The sequence below is a fragment of the Poecilia latipinna genome, unplaced genomic scaffold (genome assembly GCF_001443285.1).
Source record: "Poecilia latipinna isolate Pla-1442-1.1 unplaced genomic scaffold, P_latipinna-1.0 Scaffold2642, whole genome shotgun sequence".
Lineage (NCBI taxonomy): Eukaryota > Metazoa > Chordata > Actinopteri > Cyprinodontiformes > Poeciliidae > Poecilia > Poecilia latipinna.
Window position 1 is genome coordinate 30870 of NW_015115258.1, and position 10899 is coordinate 41768.

General features: G+C 44.9%; 1 protein-coding gene across 1 annotated transcript; it reads right to left on the bottom strand.

The window, feature by feature from the left end:
- Nucleotides 1-834: 834 nt before the first annotated feature.
- LOC106938615 (delta-like protein D) lies at nt 835-9302 on the bottom strand. The gene is made up of 12 exons (XM_015020726.1): nt 8786-9302; nt 8374-8676; nt 7727-7787; nt 7103-7360; nt 5301-5361; nt 4536-4666; nt 4251-4420; nt 3948-4164; nt 3673-3846; nt 2866-3595; nt 2525-2780; nt 835-2420 (listed from the first exon to the last, which is right to left on the bottom strand). The coding sequence occupies exons 1-12, from the start codon at nt 8837-8839 to the stop codon at nt 2415-2417; spliced, it is 2421 nt and encodes an 806-aa protein (XP_014876212.1). The 5' UTR covers nt 8840-9302; the 3' UTR covers nt 835-2414.
- Nucleotides 9303-10899: the final 1597 nt, after the last annotated feature.

Genomic DNA, 10899 nt, shown 5'->3' on the forward strand with positions numbered 1-10899 from the left:
GACTTATTTTTTATGTTGCTGCTGGTAAAAATAATTCAAAGCAATGTAAAAGAGTTGTCCTTAATTTTTTCTATTCCTTATTTTGAGATCAGTCAGCCATATTGTGACCTCTGTGTCTCTGTGTTAATGTGACGAATGTCAACACTTAATCCAGTTCATCTTTTTGGTAAAAGTTCTTATCATCCGTCATCCAGTTTTAAAGCCTATCTGGTGTGTGTTTATAAAAGAATGCAAACCATATGAGTTTCTTTGATGGCTGCCTTTACTCTCTCAGTGGTCGCTAAATGGGACACACACACACTTACACACACATTTATATACAGAGTGTAGTCAGGCAGGGGCAACTGGGACTAAATCCAGACTGGTGGTTTCTATCTCCAGCTATAAATACCCCTCTTCTTAAACAAGATCACACACATGAAGTTGTACTCAAATAAAGAGGCTCATAGACAAAAAGAGATCCAGTCACAAACACATTAAGGAAATGAAACACACACATTTGGACTAACATTCGGATCCGCACAGAGAAATGACTTTGGCCTCAGAGGAGGCTTGCTAAGCGGTCTATGATTATGGGGTGTGTCTTTGTCTCATTTAGTGGTTCCAGAAGGAGACAGTCTTCTGCTGTGTCAGACAGATACACACACACAGGCACCCCCCCCCACACACACACACACATCATGCAAACACTACTTACACAATCACTTAGTGACGGCAAATCCCTCTGCCTAAATTTGCTCGACAACTTTTTAACGTGCTTGTGCTTTCGTTGCCGTCTTCTGAGTTAATCCAAGCAGTACTGCCTTAGCATGAAAATATTTTCCAGCACCAGAGTAGATTTCATTTCTCTTTTATTTTGGAAAAATATTGCATTTTCCAGTTATAAAAATGACAGGCTCTGTACATACGACTTTTCTCTTAAATACAACACAGTCACAGTGGTCTCAAGTGCCTAACACATGCATACATATATACTTACATACATACATCATCTGCCAAATAAAAACAACACAACTTAAATTATAACAAGATTAACAAAAACAACACAACAAACTGAAGCAAAAATAATTACATAATTAAATTAAACGCATACATCTTTCTTTAGATAACAAATAAATTTAAAAAAACAAAACAAAAGATCCTAACCAGCGGCAGGAGGAGTCATGGTGTCCTTGAATCGGCTGATAGTGGAAGACTGGGGCGGGAGAGGGCAGTGCATACATCGACACCAAAAGCGGCCATTTACTTCTTCTGTACACACATACTTGCACACACACATATGCACACATACCTCTATAGTGCAATGAGGTCTTGGCAGTTAAGACTTTATAGCGTGGCCTTGTTCTCTTGGAAAAACATTATTACGAAGTCAGGATAAAAAGAAGCCAAACAGTCAGGTTTAAGTTGAACAGATGATTTGATAATTAAATATGATGCATGTACTGGTCTGATTTGTTTAGTCTTGTATCCCTTGCCCCAAGCATCGCCCTGCGTATCAGACTTTTCAGGGCTCAGAGGCCAGTATGGCCCAACAGTATCCATGGTGGATCGATCTGCAGTCACTACTGGAGTTTTCAGTTCTCTGTTTCCTGCTGAGAACCAGCTCAGCTACATCTGCCAGTGCTGTAGAGTTGAAGGTGTTCGGCTGTCCTACAAGTGGTCCTAGACTCTATAGATAATCTGATATGGAAAGTTCTGCTTGTGATACCTTGAATGAATTTCTAAAAATGGTCAGCCTAAAATTACAGGGACTCCTACTGTTGCAACAGCTCCACACTCTACTCTGCAGCACTGTGCAGAACATAAACTACTGGAAATCCAGGACAGATTTTACACAGCAATGTAAAACCACAGCACGTAACAGTACTACAGCAGTACTTTAAAGATTTTCAGTACACTAAAGGTACTATATTGTTCATTTAGTCGGTACATCACCGTACAATATCATCGGTCAATATCCAAGTCAATGCTCCGCTGCTCATCAGGAGAGAACAGTTCATCCACTGATGAGCTGTAAATCTTCCAGTGCTGCAAGGAGACGTCAAGCAAGCTCTTTGTGAGTTCTCCAGCAGTTTTGACTGTCTGAGTCAGCCTTTTGTCTGTACAACGTCTGTACAAGTGCCAGCACTTTGTTCTGGCGCTTCATCCATAGCATAGAGTCACCAAAAGACCTGCGTCCATCAAAGGCCAAGGATATTGTAAATTGACCCGTAGTATCACTGTAGTCCTCAGTCAAGACCAAGCGGGTGATGCGTCTGCACTGGCACATCATCACCTTGGCTCAAAGTCCTCTAGGAAATCCCAGGGAACAGCAGCAAACAGCAGGAGTAAAACCTCCTAGAAACAAGCTGAGCTCTACTGCTCAGGGTTGGTGTGTGTGGACTAACATCAACCACAGGAAACTGGTACCATAATTATACCTGTAAAACAAAGAAAACAAAGTTAGTGCTGGGGCACCAGTGCAGGTGGAAGGTTATTTTTCTGGTGTGGTAGCTCAAACAGATAAAACAGGCTGTGTTCTCACCTCTGTAGCAATGATACATTCATCTTTCTGGTCTGATATGACGTAGACAGACTGGTATTTGGTATCGCTGGAACAGGGGTACCGGCTGTCACTGGGAGTAGGGTACACAGCCTCATTGGCTGGCTGGAATTTGAGGTCGCAGGTTGACTGGTACTGAGGGTCCCTCGCTGTGTGACAGTTTAAATCAGAGGATGGCTGATCTTTTGCTTCGCTGCATCCTGGTGACTCTGCCGATGCTTTCTTTTCCGAAGCATCACTGTGGGATGAACAACAAAGAGATTAGAAATACTGTCCTTCATTCTACATGGGGTTGTAATGTGTTTAGGGTAATTCTTGAGTACCTGTTTAGTCTTTTCCTGAATCCTTCCCCTCTGCTGGGCTCATCTAGTGGCTCACATTTGGGCTCTGGTTGTTTGCAGTCCTCCTCTGTACATGGCGACAGATCGTCTTGCCGGAGTTCATGGACCAGGTTGTACTCCACACTTGGGTAACGAGGCTTAAAGCCATTTTTCTCAGATCCATTGAGGCTGCTGATTCCACTCAGACCCCCAATTGATCCAGCAAGGTCCGAATGATAATCTGCTTTCTTATTGGTGTTTTTAATTGATGTCGTCATCATGCCACCAAGCTCCTTGTCACTTCGAAGACAGTTATTGGTTGTGAGGTTATTCATGGTCTCCTGGCTATCACTGTGAACACTGTCGCTATGGTGACTGTGTCGGGTTTGTAGTTTGACGCGAACATAGACCACCAGCACAGAACAACTGATCAGGATCACAAGAACGAGGAAAACGCCGGCACAGACAGCTGTCCACGGGAATCCGCTGTCGTCATCCTCCGCAATCTCAGTATTCCCACTTTCTGAAGATGAATATCGCCGATCTGGTCCATCAACGACGGGCTGGGAACCCTTGGGAACCTCTGGTAGGAGGAACTGACAGTTATTCCCACCATAGCCCGGCACACAAGCACACACGTAGCGTCCACCACGTTCATGGCAAGTGGCTCCATTATGACACGGGTTGTGAATGCACCGAGAGATTGGAGAGCTGCAGTTTTTGCCCGTATATCCTGCAAAGAAAAGTTCAGAGTCTCAAAAATTGGTCCAAACAACATTTATCAAGAAAGTAGATTAAAAACGGTCATACCTGGTGGGCAATTGCATGTGTAGCCATCCACTGTGTCCTGACAAGTTCCACCATTCTGACAAGGAAAGGACTGGCACAGTACAGAAATGCCGCTGCTAACCTCACAGTTGGGCCCTGAAAAGCCCTCTGGACACTCACACAGGTAGGAGTTAACCAGATCCACACATTCTGCACCTGTAAAGTGAAGCATCATTATGATTAGTCTCCCAGTTCCCCACCACTTGACTTAGAAGTAAATGTGGAGTAGGGTATACTGATAAAACACAACAACCTACCACTTAGACAAGGGTTGGAGGAGCAATGGTCAATTTTCTTCTCACAAGTGAACCCAGCATATCCCATTAGGCACTGACAGAAGTAGCCACCTTCAGGGTTGTCCACACAACGTCCACTGTTGAAACACGGCCCGTCTGCACACGTATTGGCGCTTAGCTCACAGTTGTTTCCATAAAAACCAGGTGGACATGTGCACTTGTAGCCGTTGTCATCGTCCTGTTGACAACAATTCTTGGTTAGGCACAAGCTTAAGACTGTTGCTGTACCAAAAGACATTCTCATGTCTTTAAAGTGGTACTCACAATGCAGCTGCCTCCATTTTGACAGGGATTTTCTGAGCATTCATTGACTTGGATCTCACAGTTAGCACCGGTGTATCCAGGAGGGCAGGAGCATGTGTAGCTTCCCTGTCCCGTGTTGGTGCAGGTGGCTCCGTTAAGACAAGGCTTATGGTGTGTGCAGTAATTCAGGTCTGGAAATACAAACAGTTGCACTTATGAACCACACAGATTAAATACCAGACAAGCAAGGACAGAAGGGATTCAAAGAGCAGCGCAGCATTTTAGTGAACTTGTCTACAAACTCACCCTGGTTGCAGAAGAGCCCACCCCATCCCTCCTGACAGTTGCACTGCCAGGGTTGTTGGCAGGTGCCGTGGAGGCAACCTGGGTAACGAATGCAGTCATCACAGTAACGCCCACTGAATCCCACACGACACCTGGGAGCACACCAACCAGTTAATATCAAACTGAAGGAGACGAAGGTCAGGTTAGCTTAGGTTACAGAAGGGCTGGACAAGATGGATGAAAAACGTATCATGATATAAGCATTTCATATCAGTCGATATCAGTAATTATTGATTAGTTCATTGTTTTAAATATCTGAAATACTGCCAGACGAGTGATAAGACATTTACTCTTTTATTCACAGCTTTTACTCCAGGCTGTAGTTTTTTTATTTTTAAGTAATTATGAGGCACAATGGCGAAACCTTAAACTCCTGCTGGGCAAGTTACTCAACGGATTGTTGCTAGGTAACCAAAAGTTCCTCAGCAAGTTGTTGCTATGTAACCAAAGAGTGAGCGAGTTAGTTGAGGCCACCAATTCAATTCAAAAATACATTATTGATCCCAAAGAGAAATTGCTTAGGTAACCTTGAGAGGCTGAGTGACTAAAGCCTTTAATCTGCTTACATCTCCCAGAATGCTGTGCGGTTCTGGAGTTCAGTGAAAATTCTATTAGGCGTATTATCTATTTAAAGTTGATCACGAGTCTATTGCAGTATATATTGTTATTGATTTACTGTCCTGCCCTCGTTTAGAGACGGGTAAAAGCAGCTTATTTTGAACTTACTTGCATTCTCCTGGTTTGTCACAGAATCCATGTTCTTCATCACATCCAGGAAGACAGATAGCTGTAAAAAGAAAACAAACAGATCAGCCAAACCAGGAAAGACAAGATTTTCAAACTGCAACCCTGAAAAAAACCCCAACATTTACATTGCTTCTTGCTTGTCTGCCTTCTGGATTGTGTGTTTACTCATCTGACTACTCTTTCAGTCTCTCTGGTTCACATTTTAGCATGTTGAAGGGAATCATTGTCATCGGGTCATGTGTGACCACCCTTAGGTTTTAGGTGTTTTGATGAAATACTACCTTTCAGCCAAGCTGGAAGCTATCACAGTTTGGGTCTCAAAGAAGGAGAACCAGCCAAGAAGCCCCTCTTTTAACAGGCTAGCTCTACAACAAAAAGCCCCCCACACAAAGCCCCCTTTCTCCCCTTGACTGTGGGTCAGAAGTCCCCTTTTCTCACCCCTTGCCTCTGTCCTCCTCCTTTTTATTTCCTTCATCCTCCATCCTCCATCCCCTCCCCTGCTCCTTATCTCCTCTTCCTCCTCCTCTCCCCTTCTTTCCCTCTCTCCTCATCCCCCTCCTCCTCCACCTTTTCCCCCCAGGGCCAGCTGGTCTGTGAGGAGCTAACCACCAGACAGCTGCTCCATTGTCTCCTCTCACTGAGCAGCTGCCCCCTCCACAACAATACACGACCCGGCTCGGCCAATCACCGGCCCCGGCCGCAACAATATAGGACCCCCACTTGGCCAATCGGGGAGGAGGTTTGGGGGCGAGGAGGCCCCAGCGGTCTAATGGAAGGCACGCGGCGTGTGAATTACTGAGGAGCCACCGCGGCTCATTAGAACGGAGGCCTCTGGTGCAATGGGATAACTGACTGACGCCTGTTGCACACGGGCCCTCCTTTATGAGCTGGAAAAAGTATCCGACAATAAAGAGAGGCAAACGACTGCTGGAGAAATAAACTTTGGATTGAAAAACTGTTGTTTAAACTGTGCAGGAAAAAGAAAAACCCCAAAATCTTGATGACGACTGAAAGAGAATTCCTTTAAAATGGAAGTGATTAGGTAGCAACTAATCAGAGTTTGGTGGTAACTACTTACATTTACTTCAGTAGGTTTTTGGAAAATAATTTGCTTTTATAAGTATTTCTGCTATGCTTTTAATTCAGTAATTGTATTATTAAGTGTCTCTGCTCTTACTTGAGTAAAATCTCTGGATCTTTTATCCACTAAGTGAAAAACAAACATGTTTTAACCAAACATTCACCAGATACAAACACTTGGAGTTTCTGTTAAAGTTTTCTAAAGAAAGAAATTGATTTTGCAAATTTGTGATTTTGTTATATGGATAATTTTCATAACAAAATGTACATAACTTTATATTTTGGTCCATCTGATGATGTATTTTTAAATATTAAATGATCAGGTACTCAGCACTTGAGTAGACTTTCACCAAATACTTTTTTGAATAATTTCTTGGCTGCTTTTTACTTTTACTTGAGTAAAACATGTTGAAGTATTGCTACTCTTACTTAAGTACAACTTTTTGGGTACTTTACTCACCTCTGCGTCTAACGTATGTACTATTGTTGTGTTGGTCAATAATATTCGGACTACAGGATTCTGTGAGCTTGATGCACACATCATCATCCTCTGCTTAGCATCAGATCCAAATATTAGCCACTGCTTCACCACTGAGTTGGAAAAGCCTCCCTTCATTTTTCATCCCTCCTTCCTGCTCTTTCATTTAGCTTCCTTGCACCGGCGTAATGAAAGAGTTTGATCAATGAGCAAACCCACTCACGTTCAGTGCAGTACTGGCCCTTCCAGCCAGAATTGCATATGATTTCGCCTCGCTCGCCGCAGGTAAAGTGTCCAAAGGCATCGTCCCGGGGCCGGCAGAAGACGGAGCAACCGTCGCCGTAGTAGTGCTCATCGCACAGGAAGCGGTAGGAGAAGCGCAGCTCCGTCCTGCTGGCCGTCTGCATGTCCTTGGACCATTCCTCTCCTACGGTCAGGTGCCGCTGCGTGGTGAACCTGCTGATCAGCCGCTCCAGGTTCTCTGCAGAAGAAGTGGATCACAGTTTGAACAAGGTCATTTGTTGTCACTCTGAAGGTCAAGATGCAAAACTTACTTCCAGCGTCTGGAATACAAACAACAATCTCTGCTGTCACTGACTGTGTCTTCAGAGCAATAAATGATGGGAAAAGATGTCACACTAACTTTAAAATAAAACCCACAATAAGAGTCGAAAGCATGTTTGAGTTCCACACAAATGACCTTATTTTAGGTGAAATGTTGAAATGTAAAAAGCATGAGTGTATCTTGTTGAGATCTGAGTGGGAAAACATGCCTCTGCAAGACCATCGTTTCACACACACACACACACACACACACACACACACACACACCTGTTCTGTCACCCACCTGTTGTCAGGTCGTCCAGGGAGTCCGTGTGCAGAGCTTCAATGATCAGTGAAAACGTCCCCTGAGGACAGACAGACAGACAGACAGTCAACAGCTGCTCTGCTTGCAGATAAACCTCCCCCTTACCTTTAGCCTCCAGAGCCACAGGGCCATTAGGAGCCCTCATAAACTTCACAGTCTAATTCTAATACTGATTAGAGGCCTAATAAGGCCGGGCTACCTGCTCCTTCTTCTGTTTTTCACACCCCTGCCACTATCACACTCTGACACCGCTGTAAAACCCAAAATGAGGCGGAATTTCACGCTGCGCTGCAAATGATGTGCCAACTCAGAGGATGTTAGATTTCCCACCACGGCTGATCGGAGGGGGAAATCTTTTTGGAGACACCTCCCCTCTCTCCCTCTCTCTCGCCCGCATCCCCTCCCTGTTTTCTCCCACCAAAGGGCGCAGAGTTACTACAATAGCCCCTCTCACACGCTGCTGACAAAGACCCTCACAAGTGTTGAGTCTGGGAGCATCTGTTAGGGCTTTTTCTTCCCCCTTCATAAAATCCATCACAAAAGTCCAATTCCTACGCCAGTAACATAAAACGATAAGTGATGATAAGTGATGTGGGGGATAACAACTGTCATCTCCGGTTACTCACCGGCCATGTGAAGCCGAAGGAGAAGCGGATCGGGTTGGTGAAGCTGTCCGCGTTGGTCTCCGGCACCTGGAAGGAGTTGGAGCCGAGGACGGGAGTCACCGCGCCGCCGTAGGTGCAGGGAGGCTCCGGAGAGACGCTGGCCTGGTAGTGCTTCAGGCAGACCCGAAAGAAAGTCTTGCACTCGCACTGCTGGTGGCCCTGCGGGTGCGCGGCGCCTCCCGGGCAACAGTTGGCGTTCCCAGCAATCCCCTTCTTGTTGAGAAACTCCTGCAGCTTGAGCTCGAACACGCCTGAGCACAAAACCTACAACACAGAGGGGGGGAAACACTCGTATGGGAAAGATCTGAGAAAAGACTCTTAAGAGTGAGTAAATTAGAATGAGATCTTAGGAGCCCTGGATGTTGGGACGTACCTGGCAGGTGAGAGAGGACAGACTGACAATGAGGAGCAGACACAGGCGTCCCATTGTGTTGACAGCCTCCTCAACAAGCAGCGAAAGCTCCGCGGGTCCGTGTGGCACCACTCAAACACTCATGGAGAAAGTTTTCAAAGCTGCGCTCACGGTCAAGGCGACGTTTTTACGCACGAGGCTGAAAATTAGGAGACACTTTTCCTGGAGCGCGTAGGTCACCTGTCCATCTGCTCACTCCCTCAAAAGTGTCGGATTTGTTTTTTTTCTTTTCTTTTCTCAAAACGAGTCGGACTTTCACAGATTCAAGTAAGATCCAGCGGAATAGTCCCCCTTAGAGAAATCCAGAGCGGAAATATCGGAGTTAATTCCAACTAGGTTGTAGAAAAGATGATCTTCTTTATTTGTTCCAGTTTATTTCTTTGTTTTCAGGATGTTTTCATCCTAAACACAGAAAACAACCTCCGCTCCCTCTCCTTTGATGACATGTATCAGTGAGTAAGTCTGATAGGTTTTCTGCCCTGCGCAGGGTTTTATACAGGGCCAGCAAGCGAAGAGTAATAAGATGCAAATGAGGCCCTCTGCCTCTCTTCTTCCCCTCCTTCCACCACCACCACAAGTCCGCCCCGGGGCCATTACAAAGAAACAGTAGGAGGAGGAGGGTAGGAGCCCCCCCCCCAAAAAAAAAAAAAAAAAAACTGAAGCCCCCCCCCCTCTCTCTTTTTCTCTCAAGGGGACAGACCAAATGGCTACTGAGCTGTTAAATGTACAACAACCTCTCGCTTCCCCTGATGGCTCCCTCCTCCACCGCGCGGAGCCTATTTACATTCCGACAAATTCTTTTACCTCCACGCGAAATCCTCAACTCTACCGGGAGATTTATTATTTGCGCAGCGGCAGCAGCAGCAGCCAGTTAGACGGTGGGTTCTCATTTCTGAGCTGACTATGGTGAAGTCTTGGCTGGCCTGATGGTGGCTGGCTGGCCGCGCAAGCCAGCCGCTAACGACCATCTGCTCCATCGCATTCCTATGGTGTTACCCCGTTTTTTTGAACGTTCCCACCCAAAACCAGTCAATCTGTTCCTGTTGAAGTAATTTATTGACGCGTAGATCTTCTCCGTGCAGGCTAACTGAACTAAAATGCGCGTCCATAATCGTTAAATTAATTATATGTTTGCTGGCAGATGAACTGTTTTGGTTAATTAATAAATAGTTCCCTAAGTATCTAGAAAAAAAACACATTACAAAGCGCTTATCTACTAGTTAAATCAGAGTTTTCTATAAATATTTACAGTGTGTTTGTGTTTATCTTGAGTCGTGTAAGGCTGTAAACATCAATTTTACACTCTCCAAACATAAACATCACATCGGTGCGCAAATATTCCCCCAAATTACGCACAAGGATCACAGATCAGTGCACCTCAAACGTTAATTTCTCTTCATGCCTGTATTTTCCTTACATGCTCTTTGGTATAAGGCAGCAAAAGAAAAAAAAAAAAGTACATGGTGGTGTGTCACTCGCGTGGCTGTCATTAAGGGACTTTGTGAGGAGAGGGCGGAGGGAGGATGAGGAGGAGGGCACTCACAGAGGGAGTAAACTTTTTTCTCTTTGTGCTTTCAGCTGTATGTTAATTGGGCCGGCAGCACCTGCTCTCTCACAATAATACAACACCAGAGACACACACACACACACACAGACACGGAGAGCACGGCCAGTTTTATAAACGGTAATCTGAACGTGTGTTTATATACATATAAATAAATATTCTATCATGTAGAGACACGAACATGAGCTGGTTTTTTAACAATCTGTTGCTAAAAAAGTGACGTGCAGGCCTGTTTGTCTCACAGCCGGATGACATCAGCTCACATGAACTCACAAACTTATTTGCATATGTGTGTTTTTTATCCGCAGAAAAATGCGGGGAAGAATGCGCACTTGTTGCCATGAAGTTATTATGAGCTGGCCTCTGGCCCTAAAGCAGCTTTAGATGCTAATGGTTCTTTGATCAAACTTTAAGTAAATCCCTCAGCATGCTACTCTTCTTCTGCTGTGTCATATTTGTAAAATATCTTAAGGCTTTCTCATTGCTTACAGCTAAGACGTGAATACGTGGG

What these genes read in the sequence shown, in the direction of transcription:
- LOC106938615 (XM_015020726.1), bottom strand. Translation starts at nt 8,839, where the DNA reads ATGGGACGCCTGTGTCTGCTCCTCATTGTCAGTCTGTCCTCTCTCACC. An exon ending in TGGGCTCTTCTGCAACCAGG is followed by an intron (nt 4,421 to 4,535) that starts GTGAGTTTGTAG and finishes TTGTATTTCCAG; the next exon opens with ACCTGAATTACTGCACACAC. An exon ending in TTCAGGAAAAGACTAAACAG is followed by an intron (nt 2,781 to 2,865) that starts GTACTCAAGAAT and finishes TTCATCCCACAG; the next exon opens with TGATGCTTCGGAAAAGAAAG.